Source organism: Chlamydotis macqueenii, chromosome 3 (genome assembly GCF_036417535.1).
Source record: "Chlamydotis macqueenii isolate bChlMac1 chromosome 3, bChlMac1.mat, whole genome shotgun sequence".
NCBI classification, from domain to species: Eukaryota; Metazoa; Chordata; class Aves; order Otidiformes; family Otididae; genus Chlamydotis; species Chlamydotis macqueenii.
Window position 1 is genome coordinate 2,317,127 of NC_141558.1, and position 20,620 is coordinate 2,337,746.

The following is a 20,620-nucleotide window of genomic DNA, read 5'->3' on the forward strand; positions in this document are numbered from 1 at the left end:
TGGGAGAAAAGAACAGCTATTACTTATACAGAGATTGCCAGGCTTTAAAGGAAAACACCGTTGTTCAAGGTAAAAAATAAAAAGACGAAAGATGGACATAAACCCCAACTGGTTCACGGTGGATCAAAATAATTTAAGATATTAAAGTTTTGGTTCAATGAAAGAAAGCAGGAGAGAAGAGGTTTGCTTGTCATTAAACCTGCTAATTGAAAGTACACCACAGAAGTGGGGTTCAGGGCAAACTGGCTCTATTTTGGGCGCACAAGGCATTCCCATTTCGAGATCCTGCCTAGGACGTGCAGTGGGGCTCCAGGAAGCAGACGGTGACCCGAACCAGACCAAATCAATGAAGCCTAAAAATAAACACAGCTTTAGGGCTCGTGATCCAGTGGTTTTCAGACACCTCATACGCCAGCACTTCAGCTTCCTTTGGAATAAAGTGGCAATCTTCTCAGACAAAAGTATTAACCTGAAAACAACTGTGGTACCGACTTGTGACCGAGTCCAGAGATGGCTTAGAACTACGAGGTGTGCGAGTCCTCTGCCTCATCCTAAGAATTAATTCAGACACTCAAGGATAACGGGACTGTCATTCATAACAGCCAAGTGGTTCACTTTAACAAAGACTAGAGACGAGAGGGATTAACTTTCTTACGAGAAAACCCTGCAAATTTTAGGTTTAATAGAGGCTTATCACGGTGTTAAAGGGAGCAGAAAATTTGGCAGAACACTCCTCCTCTCTTCTTCAACCATCTTCGAACCATGGGTTGGTCCATCTTGGGAGTGCAAAGACAAGCTATTAAATATCACCTTTTAACGAAAAAAAAATCTGTAGTCACAAGGCATCAGGGCTAATCCCTAGGCAGGCACTCACAGAGCACTTTAAACCTTTCGCAGAGGTGCAGCTGAACCTCGGTGAGAAGCCAAGGCTCTCCAATTCAAATGATCCCAGTTAATGTCTCCATGCTCCACTGCGAAAAACACTGCCTGTTGGCATCTCAGAAAGGCTGGCAAAGGAAAAACACTGTCCTTGTTGCTTCCACTCTTTGTGAGCTGATACAGCAGGGGAAACAGCCTTTTTCAGCAAACCTTGTACCAGGAGCTAAAGGCCAGGCTCTCGCACTGGCACCATAACACAATTCCATCTTTTTGCCCCATTTTCTCCCAGTATACGTGCCACCTCTGGGACGTGCTCTGAGGTCTGGCATTATTATCCAGAGATAAGCACTCAGAACTGGAATTAAAAAAAAGTATTCAAAGATATTCCTCAGTTCTTTTGATTTCCTTTTCTCCCTTTAAAATAAACAGACGAAAGTGTTTGGATTTTTTATCTCTCAAAAACCTTCAGTCTTACAGCCTGTAAACCCATGAAATCTAAAAACCTGGCTGATATCAAACAGCAAAAGAAAGAAAACCGTTACACTTTAATCATTCCTCATCAAGTCTTCCTCCTGAAAGGATGACAAATCTCAAAGCTACACTAACTTTGCCAAGCAATGTTTAGAAAAACACGGAGGAAAAAAAGCAATTATGAGAAGTGGCACTTGCCCAACTTTGGCGTTGACAAGAAACAGATGGGCAGAAACACCCTCACTGGGGTAGCAAGGGTACCAAAAAAAAAAAATCTTTGTTATGAAAGTAGTCAAGTTACTTGGGGGGGATACTGAAAACAATGTGTTTGACTGTGAAGACATTTACTGGATGAAAAATATTTCTGAATCGAGAGCCAAATTCTGTCATTAAACGTTTGTAGATAGCTACTGCTAAACTAGGCATAGATATTTACCCAATGGCAAAACATGACCCTTTTGCGGTGATAATTTTTGGCACAATTTCTTCAACCAAGTTGACAAAATACAGAGTAAGAGAGAACATGAAAGCAATTCGCTTTGAAGCATCTTTGAATCTTTGTAGAAAAAAAATTTTCTTTTTCCAAGAGCTGCTACTCTGCGCAGTGAGTTTATAAGAATTTCCTAGAAAGTGTATTTTCTGGTCAGACGAGAGGTCAGTTTGCACATAATTTGAGGTGACCAAAAGCCATGTAGTGATTAGTGTAATCTGGAGACCAACCTGGTATGTTGGTGAGCTTGAACAGGAAAAACAAATGTGTATCTCACCTCACTTACGGAGGCACCAAAATTCATAGAATCACAGAATGGTTTGGGTTGGAAGGGACCATTCAAGGCCATCCAGTCCAACCCCCCTGCCAGGAGCAGGGACATCTCCAACCACATCAGGTTGCTCAGAGCCCCGGCCAACCTGGCCCGGAATGTTTCCAGGGACGGGGCATCCACCACCTCTCTGGGCAAACTCTGCCAGTGTTCCACCACCGCCAGCGCAAAAATTTTTTTCCGAATATCTAATCTGAATCTACCTCCCTCTATTTTGAAACTGTTACTCCTAGTCCTGTCACAACAGGCCCTGCTGAAGAGTTTCTCCCTGTCTTTCCTGTAGGCCCCCTTTAGGTACTGGAAGACCACTATAAGGTCTCCCCGGAGCCTTCTCTTCTCCAGACTGAACTCATCCTAAATGAACTCTTTTTCATCCCATATATGACATATATATAACAGCAACCTCTTCAACGAGGTCAGAAGAAAACATTTGGTCTTTCAATGTCATTAAACGTTTTGTAAAACGCCTCTGACAACAGTGACTGATGGCTTGAGCACAAAATCTTTTGACTTCATGTCACTGGATGAAAATCTTTCAGTGTTAACACCCAATATGCAGGAAGTTCAGTGGCAGTTAACGGCACAGACTAGGCCGGCGCGTCCAAGAATTATCCTCCAAGCTCCGGGAACAGTCTAGCCAAGGTTACAGCTGATGCAATCTAGAAGGGCATTATCAGAAAACTTCCACTGCTCTTGTCCTATGCCTTAGCGTCCGCAGACGGGAGTGACTGAGCTCAAGGACTGCCACACCGACAGCGTTATGTTCATATCGCCGTTTAAAAGCAGCTATTGGAAACTTCTGCAGCAGGGTGTAACAGCTGCTTCATTAAATGGGGATTTAAATCAGTTTTAAGCACACGGGATAAAATACTTTTTTTCACAAGACATACACAGCAATGCGGTAAGAATTCTGAATCGCCCAGTACTTAGCCAAAAAGTTGAATCCATTTTAAAAAGGTCCCCTCCAACAATACTCCTCCCTGTCATTAATTTTAACATCATTTTAAAGTCATTAATCCTTCAACCATAAAATCTCCTGCCTTCCAAAAGGAGATCTGAAACCCTGTACAAGTTTGTTGGTTTTTTGGTGTTTGTTTTCTTCTCTAGAGACACCGTGCATTTAAATATTAACCCAGACAAACCCCTCTTATTCCACCTTCCACGCGTGGAACATTTCAGCCTGTAATAACACTTTTGAATTTCCCATTTCTAATACACTGTATGCAAAATTAACCATACCGTTTTCTGTGCAGCTAAATTACTTCGTTCCTAGGTCCAGGCAGATGAAAAGCGTAATTCATAACCATTTCCAAGTCAGCTCATAAATAAGTTTCGGTGGTTTTCTCTAAGAACTTCGAAAGCCAGTTTCTCATACGCATTGTTATTAAAAACTATTTGTGTGAGGATGAGAGGGAAAATCGAACTCAGAAAGAAATAATAGAATCATAGAATCATAGAATGGTTAGGGTTGGAAGGGACCTTCAAAGGTCATCTAGTCCAACCCCCCTGCAAGGAGCAGGGATATCCCTGACTAGGTCAGGTTGCTCAGAGCCTCATCCAGCCTGGCCTTGAACGCTTCCAGAGATGGGGCCTCCCCCACCTTTCTGGGCAACCTGTTCCAGTGTTCTATAACCCGCATCGTAAAAAATTTTTTCCTAATTTCCAATCTAAATCTACCCCCCTCTATTTTAAAACCATTACCTCTCATCCTATCGCAACAGGCCCTACTAAACAGCCTTTCCCCATCTTTCTTGTAGGCCCCCTTGAGGTACTGGAAGACCGCTATCAGGTCTCCCCGGAGCCTCCTCTTCTCCAGGCTGAACAGCCCCAACTCTCTCAACCTGTCCTCATAAGAGAGCTGCTCCAGCCCTTTGATCATCTTCGTGGCCCTCCTCTGGACCTTCTCCAACTGGTCCATGTCCTTCTTGTGCTGGGGGCTCCAGAACTGGACACAGTACTCCAGGTGGGGTCTCACCAGGGCAGAGTAGAGGGGGAGAATCACCTCCCTCGACCTGCTGGCCACGCTCCTCTTGATGCAGCCCAGGATGCGGTTTGCCTTCTGGGCCGCAAGAGCACATTGCCTGCTCATGTTAAGCTTCTCATCCACCAGCACTCCCAAGTCCTTCTCCTCAGGGCTGCTCTCCATCCATTCCCCGCCCAGCCTGTATTTGTGCCTGGGATTGCCACGACCCAGGTGCAGGACCTTGCACTTGGCCTGGTTGAACTTCATGAGGTTGGCACAGGCCCACCTCTCCAGCCTGTCAAGGTCCCTCTGGATGGCATCCCTCCCTTCCAGCGTGTGTGAACACTAACAACTCAGTCTCAAGAACTAGACACACACGAGCTCAGCTGGCCACAGAGGATCCGTCGAGCTGTGCCGATTATACATCCAAATGATTCTGTATTTCAAACTCTGAAAAAAAGCCTTCGCAATTCTGAAGGAGGTTCTCTGAGGCCACATTATTTACATTTGATTAAGGAATGTCAGTTCTAGCAATTATGCTACGCACTGTGCACATCCATGAAACTGTTATTTTTTTAACGCCCTGCTAGAAAAAGGCTTTTGTCTATTTAGATAGCTTTTCATTAACTGCATTTCATTAATTTTAAGATTAATTACTACGTCTGCACCAGAAGGTGAAAGAGAAAAAACTTGAGAGCTGCCCTCTGCATGTGTCACGCGTCTGAATTTCTACACCACAAACCAAAAATGAATTACATTAGCACATGGAAATTCAAAGAGTTTATCATTTTTTTTTTTAAGACTCAAGAGCTCTCATTTCAGCCATGTGCTAACAAAAAGACATTCTGAACATCCAGCAAGGTTCTTGAGTCTGAAGGTGACCAAAATCCACTTACCAATGTGGTCAGAGGGATGTGCTTCTGCGACAGCAATGTCAAAAAACAGAAACTGAAATTTAATATGTACATTTTTAATGTCAGCACCCAGCGATGCCCTAAAATGTAATTACACGGGCAGTTCCTGGGGATCAACGGGGTCACAAGGTAAAGAACAGCAATTCTGCTTGGTGCACACTATGAAAGCCTCAGCGTGTTAATAAAAAATACGAGCCCCAAGAGCATGTACATAATATAATTAAGCCCAGAGAGATGAAAACTCTGGCTCTCCATCCACCTGCATATTTGACACAAGTATTTTAAACTTTTTCCCCATCAGCAAGAAGGGTTGGTAAGGGTTTAAACCTCGCACACTGTGGTACTAAGCTTTTTAAAGAACAGATGAGGAAAAGAAAAAGCAATTCCAGCAGTCCAAAAAGGTTTAAATTGCTGGCTTTTTTTATTTACAGACTACCAGCAACTAATTTAAAGGCATAAGATAATGGAAAAAACAGGCATTTTCTAACTTAAAAGTATATAAACAGCTTCATCAGAAACCAATCTTTTAGGTACATAAACAGCTTCATCGGAAGCCGTTCTGCTAGTTACATAAAGAATCCTATTATGCCAAATTAATTCAATCTAACTAATTAGAGAGCAGGAAGTTCTTTCAATTATTTTATGTGCTGTCTGAGAAACACACTTGAATACGAGAGCAGATTTCATTAATTGCGGTTCATTATTCCCCAGATTAGTTACTAAACTTGCAGCAGAAGGTCAAAGACGGCAATTTTGTCAGCTGCCACCACCTTGACTGGAACGTCTCCGCAATCTTGAAGCTCAGGCAACCACTGACTAGAAACAAAACCAGCAATGGGAACGGCCAGTTTGTTAAGATAATTTTTGTACACGCTCGCTTACTTTAAGATTGACGGCAGCCTAAGGAACGGCGTATGATTGAAATAAAAGGTTGCTAAAATAAAAAAAAGGTATTTTCAGAATGAGTGATCAGAACATCTTCTTGTGTTTTACTCGCACAGAATCAGAGGTTGGGTAACGCATCCACTCAGAATGCTGCTTGGTCATGATGAACGTAACTTCAGTTATAAACTTGGAAAAAATTAAGTACTTCTCCCTTGGAAAGATGCTCAAAAGCACTAAAATCAGCTTAAGACCCTGCTTACAAGGCGCAACAAAACAAATCTGACGCTTTCTGCTGAGATGTACAGCCATCTAACCCTGATAATTTAACTGTAACGTATTGGAGATTTAATCCAACAGCTGGGCCAGGCGTCGAGCTCAGGCTGGTTCGCCAGCGTTTTTCCAGAACAGGTTTTAATGACATTAGATAATTAAGTACTCTCCAGTAATGTAACAGATACACACTGAAAAGGGCGCTTGACAAGAACTTTGGAAATTCTCTCTCACTGCAGTTGTTTGATGAACCAGGAGAAAGTAATAAACCGATCCACTTAGCTTTCTGGTATTTATGTGCAAAAACCTGTTATCACATATCTGCTTGTTTGCTTTTAGCCAGCCAGGATGATTTAAATCTTTCCATTTTCTTTGTAAAGCATTCCTTCAGCCATTTCTATTTCTGAACCTAGCTCTCCCCACTTTGTTGTTTATGGCAACAGAAGTCCATCAATTCCTGGTTAGGGGTCAGATTCCTTTCCAATTACAGCCAAAAAAAATCCTTTTGGCTTCACCTCCCCACTGTTTTTTGTAGTTTACCTCCTACTCTCACCCTGCACATTCATTTATGTCCCCTGCCCCTACGTGTCGAGGTTTTATTCTTCCACAGAGCTAAGATGTGTTGTGTTTCCCTCAGAAATATAATTTTGGGTCCTCTCCATCACGTCGTTTACTCAGTTACGCAAGAAATCCCAGCCTGCTGTCTTGCTCTGGCAGGTTAGCAATGAGGTGGTAAAGCCAACTGCCAAACGCTGAGCCCCACCGCAGCCCCATCATCCGCTGCATACAACAGCCGTTCTTCACCGCCGCCATTTAAATTCTTCTGACCGCATTTGCATCATTATAATGAAACAGCAAGAAAGATTACGAGCCACGATATAAAGCCAGTCTTGCTACTACAGCACGTATTTATTTTTTTGTGCTGCACGGAAGAAGCCGTAGCTAATTCTGTAGCAGTTCCTTCAGTTTTTGCTCTCAGCTGCACTGTGACTGCTAACAGGAGTGAAGAAGCCCTGTTTCCCTACTGATAGAGCTGTGAAAAATATCTATAACCCTCTCAAACCAGTCAGGTGCATTTGTAATACAATTGACTCGTTCTATTACTAATCTAAAAATAGCAAATAATTTTAAGATTTCATTTTATTATACAGATTCAGTAGTCATGGAAAAACTCCGGTTGCTCTCCAATGCAACCAAGCACGAAAACATCACATACTCCTGGGTTTTATAGGTTTATAGGGGTTTTTACTGATAGGAGGAGGGGTCATGGTTTTAAAATGGAGGTAGATTTAGATGGGATATAAGGAAGAAATTTTTTACGCTGAGGGTGCTGAAACACTTGTCCCAGGTTGCCCAGAGAAGCGGTGGATGCCCCATCCCTGGAAACATTCCAGGCCAGGTTGGCCGGGGCTGTGAGCAACCTGATGTGGTTGGAGATGTCCCTGCTCCTGGCAGGGGGGTTGGACTGGGTGGCCTTGAAATGTTCCCTTCCCACCCAAACCCTTCTGTGATTCTATATATTAGCTTTGGGGTTTTTTTTAAAACAAAGCAGAAATAGCATTCCCTCCTATTAAAAATCATCGTAATCATGATCTAATCTTCAGTTTCCATAGTAATCCATAACATGAATTCAAATCTCTTAAAATAGATGTCTTTGTAGTTTAAAAACCGACTTCAAGACAAATAACGCAAGATTGATCTTGAACAGTGGGAAGGAGTGGGAACAAGTGGCTAGACTAGAGGCAGGAAATTAGGCCTCGCTTCTAATCTCGGCTCTCATTGATTCCGTGAGAAGTCAAGAAGTGGTGAAAGGCTCTCACTGCAATTGTAAAGAGCACCTATTTGCATCTTTTAATACCTGAATACCTTTAAAGAAAGCCACTGTCTTAATTTTAATACTCTAAATGCCATAGATGAGTAAGTTTATACGATTCTAGTCTCAACACTAAAGCTCTTGTAGGCAGAAAACAACACAAAAATGTAAAGCACTAAATTATATAAGATTTGGAAGTAGAATTTGCTCCTTTTTTTAACTTTTGCTGCTATTTTACTCTCTACAAACAAAAACTATTTTAAATATACCTTATTTTTATGTGTGTCAGGTTTGTAATAGGTTAATTTTGAAAACATCTACATGTTAGTGTACTCTAAAATAAAGGAAAAAATACCATTTATAATGGGATTCTGTATTTAATCTGTTTTCTTTAAAAGACTTTTTCTAGTCTGCCTGACCATGCATTAGCTACTGCTCAGAGCACAGAAGCCACATCTGGAACAGGTGGAGTTTTGTAGCACAGCACCCCCAAAAAAAAAAAAAAAAAAAGGAAAGAAAATAAAATGCTTCCCTAACATGTGGAATTAATAAGAGAGTGAACAAAAGCAACTCTCCAAAGTAAATAGCTGAAGATGGTAAAATGCAAGGGGTGGGAGGGAACGGTGTATGAAATAATGAATTAAAAATAGAATTACATTTTCCACTTGGCAGTACACAAACAACACTAAGTGCACTTCACAAATTTTACCATTGCTGCTGCAAGCCGTATTACCGTAAATCACGCTGGTCGTGTACTTGGCACTTCGAAAAAGCCAAGCGGGCTGAGTGTATCCATAAGTTTAAACAGCTCCACGATCTCCAGACAGAGCGGAGGGGAAATGCATCACTAGGCTTTACTGTGACTAAGAGCTCGGTTTGCACTGCAACAACATATAAAACTGCACTTTGCTAGCAAGTCTAGCAGCACTCACCAATATTACCGCGTAGCTTGTTCGATTTAATTTTTTACCTGCTGTACAAGTGGAGAGGTCTGCCTGCCTTTTTTCTCATCTCTAACAGGAAAGAGAGACTTCAGCAGCTTGGGCATCTGAGGCACAAAGGACTTCACAGGATTCAGGTAGGAAGCAGCAAGGCTACCGATACCTGTCAGAAAAAATTAAAAAATGAGAACAGATGTGCTTTGGGGAAAGGAAAAGGCAAAAAATCCAAAACCAACCCCAAACCTCCTAAAGAAATATTACAAAATTGTTATCATTTTAGTTTAAGATGACATCTTCCAGTGGTCAAAGCATTAGCCAAGGAAAAGCACTGAGTGCTTGCTCCTCCCCCCTTCAAAGGGACATATGAATGTGGGTAGAATTAATTAATTTGGGAAGAAATAGAGTTTCCTAGAGTCTGGGCAGCTAAGCCACAACTGCTAAATGTTCACATTTTTAGGAAAGTTGTCTCAGCTTTAGGAAAGCCCTTACCTGGATCAGGCGAGTGGTTTTGCTGCCCAGTGCCCGGCAGAGAGGTCCGAGATGGACTAATGCCTCTACTGGAATTTGTGGCACCTTGGGATACATCTTGCTGACTCTCCCATCGGCCCTATAGGGAAAAAAAAAAAGATGCATTTTTCAAAGTTGGCACACCAGCAAGAGTCCAGCAGTATTTACACAGCATGCCAGCCTGCACAGCCCCTTTGCAAAGTTTAGAACGCAGAGAGCTGAGCAAAGACCCTTCCCCAGAGGCACTTTTAGTCGAGACACCCAGTCCTGCAAAGACAAGCACCCTCAGCATCAAGGCACGGAAAAAGTCTACCTACAGACCTTGAAGTTATAGTATTTCACTCAATTATGCAGCTGTATTTTGAGTATGCTACAAGCAGGTGAAAATCAAATAGTACTGTCTGTCCAAAATTCCTAAATATTTTGCGTATCTACTCCAGAAGCAGCCAGGGGTGAAGTCTGGATGTAGAGTGTCAGATAGAAAGGGAGAAGACAGACAGAGCTCTGAACAAGAAAAGAAACAGGATCTTAGACCTAAAGGCTGGACATTAGTGCCTAGGGTCAGAGAATGGATGAGCTGGTCAGATCAAGATGAAGCAACTGTGGCACTGTCATTTTTCCTAACAGCCTGGAAAAGAGAGAGATGGAATACATGACAACGAACTGCAGATACCAGGAGTCAGGAAAAAGATTAAGTAAAGACAGATTAGAGTTTTGACACGGTTAGCGAAGATGAAACATGATGATTTTCAGACCTTGCCATGCCAAGGTCCCAGGATTCTCTAGATGGGCTTGGACCACATGGATCCGAAGGGAGGCACGCAACACTCTGTGTGTGGGGTGCGATTTCTCTCGCTTTTACAAAGGTCTGCTGTGGTTTTGCATCTTTCATCTCAACCTTATGCATCAGAAATGGGCTCAATGACCAAGTCTCTTGACTAACAGAGAGAATCTCCAAGCAGGTATTTCACACCAGTGCACAAGCATCAAGAATCTGTGTGGCCAAATTGGTTTTTCCTAACTTTATCATCTTGATATGTAAAATCGTTTACAGGTTTGCTTGCAATGTTGCCTATTCAGGTAGAAAAGTGCCCTCAGGACTACAAACTCGCAAAGTTTCACCTTTCCAGCAACAGAGGTTGCAAAGACAGGATGGTGCAGCCAAACTGAAGAGTCTGATCCCGCTTCTGGTAAAGAGTTATGCTACGTTGGTACTTGTTTGGATTATATTGTATCTGAATCTTGCTCGTTCTTTTAAAATATGTAACAGAAAGAAAAATACTTTCACAATGAGACGGTACAGTGAACATATCAGAAGGGAGGCACAAGGGATGGATAAAGCTGCTACATCACAGAACACAAGTTTTATGTATTTTTTTTCCTGGGGGAAAGAGAAATGCGCCTTTTGAAGAACCTTCATGCTGTTGGATGCAAGGAAATAGTCCGACCCTGAACAGAAAAATGACAGGCAGCTAAACTGTTCTTAACTGTAACTTGAAGTCATGAGCATTTCACAAATAATAAATAAGCCGGGATAGGAGGAATAGATTTCTCCAATGGGTTGAAGGTCACACTGAGCAGCCCAGAGCAAAAATCGTTTCCATTTGGATCTATAAGATCGTCCCATAGAAGCTCTCCTGCTTTGAATAGCAAGTAACTTGCACTTTTGCAGAGCAGGATCCATCTTCAGACCTCTACTAGCTAACACAATATTATTGAATGTAGAGACAACAGGCGTGGTTTCTGTGAAGTAACGTTTGGGGTACCTACAGACTAATGGATGTCCGAGTTGACTGGAGGCAGCCATCCTGAATGTCAAAACTGATGTAACCCAGGCTGGGACTAGCAGTCATACCAGGGGTTTGTTTAGTGTTGTATTTTTGAGGATTTTGGTGTTTAAGCCCTTCTTGAAAGCTTCCTGCTCTATCAGTGTGGACCAGAGAGCTGTTTTACCCATACCTTAAGCCCATAGCTTAGGCATTATCTTTGACCTGTAACTCCTTTATTTCTTACACACATCAAAAAGTCATGCCTATGTCTGGAAAATTCTTCCCACAAAATGTTTCTCTTTCCTATTCCACTCCCCAGAAACCCTCAGGCAGGCTTTTGCCATCTTGTGTTTCAACTAGTGCAGCTGGTGACCTTGGCCACCTTACTGGTGGCCTTACTGCATGTAGTCTTGCCCCACTTACATCCATTCAAGACACTGCTTTCTCACCCTGCCATTTTGATCATTTCAAACGCCGCAGCAGACATTGAGAACCAGCATGGAAACAGCCAGCGACTTCAGACTATGCTCAAACTGTCTTCCCCTTCAGGACACGAAATGTTTCCTGAAGTCTCCTTCTCTGGCACCCACTGACGGGTTAGTTTGCAAGAGAAGAGACAAAACGCAGGAAAAGAGTTCATACTCTACCTGGATGGGGAAAATAGCTCAGTGTAATTCAGGATTTTTTGGATGCACCAGCTCAGTAGTGCTGAAGGATTTAAAAAAAACCAGAGGACTATGTGGTGGGAAGCCATCACAAGACTCAAACAATCCTGAAATACTGTTTGGTTTTGTTGCCCTCTGGTCTGGTCTGCAAGCAGACTAGTAGATGTTGGCATCAGGTTAAGAAAAAGAACTATGGAAGAGCGCAAAGCATCTGAAGGCTTCTTTTTTGCAGGACATCATGAAGTTTGATTAGTGTTACTTTTGGATCACAAGATAATGATCCACTTACCAAAGACAAATGGACAAAGGTGACATGTCTTAACAATTTTCTACCTACAAGCCAAGTCTAAATGCTTCTGGACACCACAGAGACATAAGAAACAAAGACTATTTAGGGGAAAGTTTTCTAGCTTACTAGAACACTGACTCAATGCAGGTTAAGAAGCAACTGAATCATTTTCTGAATCATGATTTGTTGAGTCAGAAGTGCCCTTCAATGACCGTTCCAAGAAAAATAATTTCAGGCAAGTATCCTGACTTTCTAGACCCGTTTGAAGAATGATTCAGAAGTCACAGTCACAGGTAAGAAACAGAGCAAAACACTTTCAGAATCTTCATCCTGTGCAGAGAGAATGGTGAGATTCAGTGACTTTTTCCTTAGGAAGGACTTTTTTCTTAGGATCTTTAGGAAATTCTGCATCACTCTTAATATTATGGATGACTACATAGTCTACATAATTTTAATTTAATGATCTACATTTTGCCAGGTTAAACAAAACGCAGGTCCTGAGAACAGGAACATGCACTTGAGAATAGGATTTGCCTGGCTGTACTTAAAGTATGTTGAGTTTTTAAAGATTATAATTTTAGACTGAAGGTCAGATTTGTCAGCTCTGAGATGACAGCAACCCATTAAAAAGTCGGTAAATCGGGGCAACACGTGGAGAAACATTTGCAAAAGAAAATACTGAAGGCAACCAAAAGGGTCAACTGTCATGCGAAGAATCTGCAGAGGCAAATTCATGAATGATTGATTTTACAAAACTGGATTGAAATATAACCCAACTCAATCTCACAAGAAGAAAGAAAAAAATATAAGAATTATTAACTATATTAACTTGATGAAGTTCCCAAGTTTCACATATGCATGTTACATAGCACTCACATGATTGCTTTCTGCATTCACTGAAACACTTAAAGTTTCAGTCTAAGAAACTGGTATTTATTTAAGTGCGGTGAATCTTTCCTCTATCAAGGAGGGTGGTGAGAGAAAGGAAGCTTGTAAATCATTTGCCCAGAGAAGCCATCATTTCATTAATATATTTGGTCTCTGCCAAGTGACCAAACAGAGGTCAAGTGATTTAATTTAACAAATCAAAAATAGCCACTGGAAGAACGCACGTCCCTTGATGTATTTTGATACAGTGCTGTTTATAAAGTGTTTTATTTCTATAATACCTTCTCCTCTGCATTCCCTTCTTTCACACATCCTCCATGAAAAACACCAGGGAATTTATTTCAAGTCAGCACCGACACGCACAACATCTTTAGAGCAAATATGGGTGATCGCTACCTAGAGTCATCTGTAGGCTTTACCTGACAACAATTCTTTTCTTGAAGTTGACAGACCATTAAAATGCTGCCACTGGGTAAGAAAAATGAACAGTTCTTGTGTTTTATTATTTTAGCAGTTCAGAAAATGCTTAGCAAAAGGCGACCATGTAGCACTTAAATACAAGCACGCAGCCAGGACAAAAGGCACTTGTTCTCAAGAACAGCGAGATTATTCCAATTGATCTACGTGGTACCAATGTGGTGAAAAAACTCTGGTTCCCAGTAAAACCTGAAGGTTAAGTGGCACAACCTTGTCTTACTTGCCTTTTGGATACAAGACTTTTGACCTACAAACCACTGGACCTTTGGGAAAGGAAGGACGACTGTCAAAGACAGGAATGGCTGTTGTGCAAAGGTATTTTAAGAACAACCCATGAAATTTTTCATCAGGAGGTGATTCTAGTCAAAAGAAGGCCTTTAAAACAAGTCAGAGGTGCCTTCAACTCTTTGTGCATTTGATTAATCCAGTTAAAGTCAACTGTGTAAACTTCCAGTGCAAGCACCTTGGAATGTAAAAATCCAGCTGCGTACTTTATCTCACCTCTAAGACTCCGTATTCCTGCATCACCTGACCTGTGCTGATGTGCAAGATGAAATACGATTCATCTCACTCTCCTTTTGTCACTACAGACATGGTTACAGGAGTAAAACCTGGCTTTTTCTCATCTAAGCAAGCTGATATAACTTCAAGGTGAGACCAAACGCGGCTGTGACTACCCATCCATGTTTGTAGTAACAAGATGAAGCCGGGTCCTAAGTCTGGAAACTCCTGACCTGCCTGTTTTACTTGCACCAACACCATCTTTACTTCTCATTCTAACTTGTTTAATATTCTTATGTACAAGGGAACAAGTCCTGGCTATTTATAGCGCTGAAGAACGAAGCAGAGCCCACATTCACAATTTTACCAGTATGACTGGTGTTCTACGTAGAGGAATGAGACTCAAGAGCCCTTTCCACAAAAATAAAAATCCACGGTAAAGACAGCAGGAATGCAAGGAATGCTAATGTTAAAATTAGAGAGAAAAATGAAGGAATGGAATAAAAGTTAAGGAGAGGAATACTCTGAAATGTGTTGAGCGTTTCCACTAAAATAAAGTAAGCAGCCTTGACAGATTAGTTCTCCACCCAGTTCAGGATGCCGTTACTATCCTGTGACTGATGTTTCTTGTGATACAATAAACCACGCATTTGAGATTAGCTCATTCTAGTCACTTGTAAAAACCAAATTCCCAGTAAAATAACAATTTATGACTGCTGGAGAAGACTTCTTTTTCACTAAATTTCTCTGCAAGTGACAAAAACTTAGCTAGAACTCTGCACACCAAGCCATTCTCAGATCCTTTATGCTAAAATAGAGAGGACTGACATCACTCATGTGCTTTATGATGTCTGCGTGCCACAGGAACATTTAAGAATTTGTTTAACCCTCCATTGTGATTACAAAAGCTTTCATTCATCTCCCTGTGGAAGCCGAACCCGAGATCCATCTGAGATCAGAAATGTGTGACAGAGGAGTCTGCACCCTCCATGTCCTGAGTAACAAGCGCCTTGGAAGGAAGCACGGTGCAAGCAAGGAGGTGAGCTCCCCAATCTCAGCTCCATCCTACAGCAGCACGGCGTGGTTGGCAGCGGCTACATCAACCACGGGGAAAAGCTGCAGAACCCCATGCAAACCATTGACAATTAACTCTGGCTAACCAATTTGGTACAACTAAGGGGACAAACAGCCACTTCTCCAGGGATAAACATGTTTTCCATTGACCCAGTATTAATTTAAACTAATTCTTTCCTAGAAATCAAGAGTTGTTAACGCTGAACTATCTATAGCCATAAAACCTGAGAAAGGTTCGGAAGAAACTCTCAACGCTTATCTCATCTCCAGGCTAATGTACACACAACTGGCAGATATTTCGTTGCTTTCATGTCTACATATATATTTTTTTTTTTTTGCTGAGATGGGCCCATTTCTGAAATAACTTCACCCTGTCCAAAGAACTCTGAGAAACGGCGTTAAATAGCTATAGCTCTGTGACAAACCCTAGGATGCACCCAAGGAAAAACTTCTCCCATTTGTACCAGTTGCAGACTGCATTAATGACAGGCTTCTCAATGGAAAAACTCATTTGCTGTCTACTATGCAAATGAGACACCACCAGCAGCATCTTCAAAGCAGGGAGGGAAAGCGTGTAAGTGAGCAAAATAAACTTCATAGTGAGATAAAATTATTATCCCACTCATTAGGTGGACCTAATGCATTACCTCTGCTGGGACCTTTGGACTCTGAAACATGCAATGAGAGAAATCATTGAGGGGAAGGGAGGAGAAAAACAGAAATTGTTAAGAACCCCGCTCTTTAATTTGTGCTTTAAAACCCTACAATATTGAAACACCCCACAGTTCTCTCCAAATAGAAGTTGCTATAAGCACTTTATCACCTGCACATATTTTAGCATTCTCCACATGGATCAGATGTAGCAGATTTAGCAACCAATGCTGGAGCACTACATCAAAATTCTATTATTCCCTGCAACTGCATTATGCATTAAATGCCCTGTCACCACTAGATTCTCCCTTTTAAAATGACTACTCGCTTGCTGGGAGAATATCCATCAGGAGAAGACCCTTCAGTTTATCTAGGCTTTGGAAAATAAGTTTAAATTTAATCTTTCACATTTTAAAGAAATACTTTTGATCTAGACTGTTGTTTTTAAGGAGTGCATGGGCTGAATTATCGCCCTTCACAAGCTTAAGACCGCTGGTGTCCCTCTGAAGGTCAGAGACTCTCTTCATAGGCCTCTGCTCTGTCCTAGAGGTGGACCTGAACTTACATATGAACCCAAATTTGTCCCCTACCCAGAAGTTCATCCACCCACGTGAAAGCTTTGGAAGAGCTCTGCAGCTTGACGATGAGAAAATTTCCCCCTACAAGCGCGCTCCTGCGTGACGGATGGCTACATTTAATCTCGTCTGGTCAACTCAGGGCTGCCACAGTGGTTGGCAGCAGCACTGTGTCACTGACGAAGGGCTGGGAACCTTCCCAGAGAGGTCTAGCGTGGCACATCCAACACTAGCATGTCCTAGGAACAGTCCCAAGGATACAAGGAGCGCACGAGTGCCTCGAGTTTTACAGATATTTCCCACTTATGCCCCTGTAACTGGTACAGTGTAGTCACTGTAGCTGTTTTTTTTCCTACAGAAGATTTCCCAGGAGGCCTTCAGATGCTTACCCGGTTACTGCTCAGGTTATAGGGGGGTGCTAAATCTTGCCGGCTTCCAGAAAGCTGAAATAGTTAAGACAAGCAGAGTTATTTCTTAACGAAAACTTAAACAACTGATAAATATGTCTCTTGACAAACACAAAGAAAGGTCAAAAGAAATCCAAGAGATGAAAGGTGAAATCCCAATTATTGACCTGGAAGGAGCCAGAATTTGACAAGTTTGATTACTAGTTCTACCAAAAGATAGAACAGAAGTCTCATCTTTCTTACGCACAACACTATCACAAAGTTTAAGTTCAGTAAATACTTGTAACTTGCTTTCAAATCTTCTAAACAAAAAGAGAAAAAAAAAATCTTCAACTTGAAATGAAAAAAAATGCCAATGTTCAGAAAAGAAAAAAAAAAGAAGTAGTTCTTTTTACATTGCTTTTTCAGATAGTCTGGATTTAAGGGAGTGCTCTCAGGCACACTAGCCTGTATGATGAAAGTATGAATATGTGCAGATTTTGCCTCTGCTTACCGATTTACGTGCTCACAAACAGCACAAACAGAAGGGAATTTACTGCTATACCCCATGACTCTGGCATTGAAAGACTGGACTGGCTGCCCTCAAGAAGCTGCAGATGCCAGGATGGAATACTCACCCGATTCACATTGGGAGAGCTCAGGCTCCTGCGGCAGAGTTTTCCTTTTCCCATCAGCTGCTCTTTTACAGCAACCTCCTGCCAATCATAGAGAAGCAAAACAAAGAAAATACGCACGTTTTGAGAGAATCTAAGCTCCAATCATCCCAGGATAGCTTTGTCTAGATAAGAAAAATGTTTCTAAACAGCCTTGCTGCACAGACTCCTGTCTGTAAAGTCTACTGCAATCTAAAACTTGCACGTAACATGGCTGGAACCTTAACATATATATACTGCTGACTGGCATGCATGGGATTTTACAGCTAGTTCTGATCCTAGACAACAACTGGTACAGATGCGATGACTACGACTCCCTTTCCTAGCTCAGCTCCTAATTTAATCCTTTAAACTAATTATCTGTGACAGTGAACTTGCTTTCATGACTTAAAAGTGCATCACACTTCACCATTAATTTATAGTGGGCAGGCGCACACTCCAGCTTGTTTTGCATAACTTTCTTTTGTGCTTGCATAATTTATATCCAGAAGAACAATTTTCAATAAACGTTTCTCCTGTATTTTTCCTGCTAAACAGATCAAGTTACAGTACTTAAGATTAACCCGATCCATGTCTTACCTATTGATAGAATGGGTTTGTTTACTTCAAGGTAGAATATGGACAAAACGACAAGAATTCTACTAGCAACTTCAAAAATTATTACAAAAGCCCAAGCTTGCGAAAGCAAAAGCCAATGCCACACAACTACTTTTTCTGAACCATAATTAGCAATGCATGGTCTTAAAAACAAACCAAGGATCCCATAATAGTGCACTGGATATAAAGCTTCCCGTCCCATCCATCCATATTGCAGATAGTTGAGTGAGAACATCTCTAAAGAGAGCTACATTTGCTGCTTTGGATGCTTGCCACATGCACACTTTGTCAGGCTGAGGTAGGCACTGAAGCGGTGGCTTTGGTTTGTTAGCCGTTGCGAGCGCTTAGGAGAACATCTGCATGGGCATACACTGCTCTCAGTAAGCATACTCTCTGCTGCCCGCTACGGCCTTCCAAACAGACCTGGCGCAGCCGGTCCAAGGTGAGAATGTTCTCCACAGCCAGCACGCTCCGCAAGTACTTCTCAATATAGGCTTCAGAGTCAGCTGAAGCCGCATCTTCAACGTTCGCTGCCATTCTGGCTAGTGCCTCCCGCTCTTCAGCTCCTTGGGCATCCTAGGAAGACAAAAAGAAATGACATCCTTTGAAAATAAAATGAAAACCTCCCACCTCAGTCCTGAAGACAAAGTACTTTTAAAACACGCAGGACAGATTCAACATTGTTTTCCACTAAGCTCAGGGGCAGACTCAGAGGTCTGGTTGGCCTCATGACACTGAAGGAACTCATGCCACGTCAGCTCCGTGGGTGCTCCTACCGCTGTCACAGACATCTCAAGCTATATATGGTTATTGTTCTTTTGCTTTTTGTTTTTAGAATCAGAGAATCATAGAATGGTTTGGGTTGGAAGGGACCTTCAAAGCCCACCCAGTCCAACCCCCCTGCCAGGAGCAGGGACATCTCCAACCACATCAGGTTGCTCAGAGCCCCGGCCAACCTGGCCTGGAATGTTTCCAGGGATGGGGCATCCACCACCTCTCTGGGCAACCTGGGACAGGGTTCTACAACCCTCAGTGTAAAAAATTCTTTCCTAATATCTGATCTGAATCTCCCTCCCCCTATTTTGAAACCATTGCCCCTTGTCCTGAGAGTTTTTGAGAGTCTGCAGTGAGACACTGCCATTGGTTAGCAAAAGGGCTGCAGGTCAGATATCCTGCAATTAAAAAGTGCTCAAACACATTCAGGGCATTATCTCTTCCGTGAGGAAAACAAAATTTCAAGCAACTTGCAAGAAAAAGAAATAGAACATTGCTTGAGAAGCATTTCAACGCAGAGTGCGAAATACAGCTGAAAATAAAAGACACAGTCAGGCAGCAATCAGACTTCTGGCTCTTCATGTGTTAATGTTCTCACAAGTGCTCTGATAGAGCATCTGTTGGGAAGGAAGGGATTAGCATCTAACTAGGAACACGTTCAGGAATCAAGAGTTGCATAAAGACATCACTTAGAAAATGCCAATTTGTTATTTTTCACGTATTCTCATGTTCCCTATCTTAGGTGCTTCTCCTACCCATCTTTCCTCCCCTTTTTCTCTTTCTTTAAAATGTTTCTTCAAGAACCTGAGCAAAGAGATGCTCACTCAACAAAACACAACCTATGATAAGACACAGGTTGCTGCTAAGTCACAGCACGTAAAGGAATATGCTTATCTTTTATAAGAACCATAGTTTATGCTTGCAGCAGCAAGAGCTAGCGTGCTCAAAATAAGGGAAAAAATCAGAAAGTTAGAGGCTCTTAGCCAATTTCAGATGCTCTGATTTCTTCTTCACCTCTGGAATATTTGAGACTATCTCGAAAGTGACACCACAGCCAGGAATGGAACTTCGGTGAGACATTCTTCGGAGGAAACTCTGTGCAAAACCCTGTGGGGAGGCAAAAAAAAAAAAAAGGAAAATATTTCTCGCTTTAAGAAAAACATGGTTTAACATTTCAACTGAAGCAAATATAGTTTACAAAGAAAGAAGTACAAACCCAAGAGACTAGCCAATAAATATGTAAAAGACTAACTTGGAGACAAATAATTTGCTTGTTTGTATTTCAGATACAGAGAAAGGATTAACTTCCTTCATTGCAAGGTGACCGCTTAACCAGCGCACAAAGCATTTGCTAATTCTAGAGATTTTTTTTTTTTTTTTGGTAGAGCCCTAGGTGACTTGTCTTGAATATTGACAAGCACAGGCATTAAATTCTTGACCAAAGAGATCGTTATGAAGAATGATTTAAGGGGGCATGGTCATTGTTTATGCTGACTTGGCGCCTTGCAGGGTTAAGAACCGGACTGTTGAATTAATGCAGAGATGAGTCACTCAAAGATGCTGCCGAGACGAACACCCGGGAAAGGTTATTGACGAGGATTTTTACAAACCTAGCAAGAAAGCCAAAGATTCCGCGTTGAATAGCAGTAAAAAACATCATTGACTAAATCCGTAGAAAACAGAATTGATGAAAACTTAACACAATTGTAATTACTGTCATGCGCAACTTATCTATTGAATACACTCTTCTGTTCTATACGACAAAAAATTCATTGTTCCCTTTCTCAGAAAAAGCTTTTGCCCGATCGAAGCACCAAGAAGTGTAGCTCTTCTGTT

The 20,620-nt window shown here is 41.8% G+C and overlaps 1 protein-coding gene across 1 annotated transcript in view; it reads right to left on the minus strand.

Moving 5' to 3' along the window:
• The window catches only part of KIF13B (kinesin family member 13B), a 133,669-nt gene that overhangs the window by 11,584 nt on the left and 101,465 nt on the right, over positions 1–20,620 (minus strand). The window contains exons 32-37 of the mRNA XM_086743592.1: positions 19,799–19,891; positions 18,434–18,586; positions 17,378–17,455; positions 16,743–16,796; positions 9,447–9,564; positions 8,987–9,120 (exon numbers count right to left, since the gene is read on the minus strand). Of these exons, the coding sequence (XP_086599718.1) occupies positions 8,987–9,120; positions 9,447–9,564; positions 16,743–16,796; positions 17,378–17,455; positions 18,434–18,586; positions 19,799–19,891 (630 nt within the window). The remainder of the gene's footprint in view (positions 1–8,986; positions 9,121–9,446; positions 9,565–16,742; positions 16,797–17,377; positions 17,456–18,433; positions 18,587–19,798; positions 19,892–20,620) is intronic.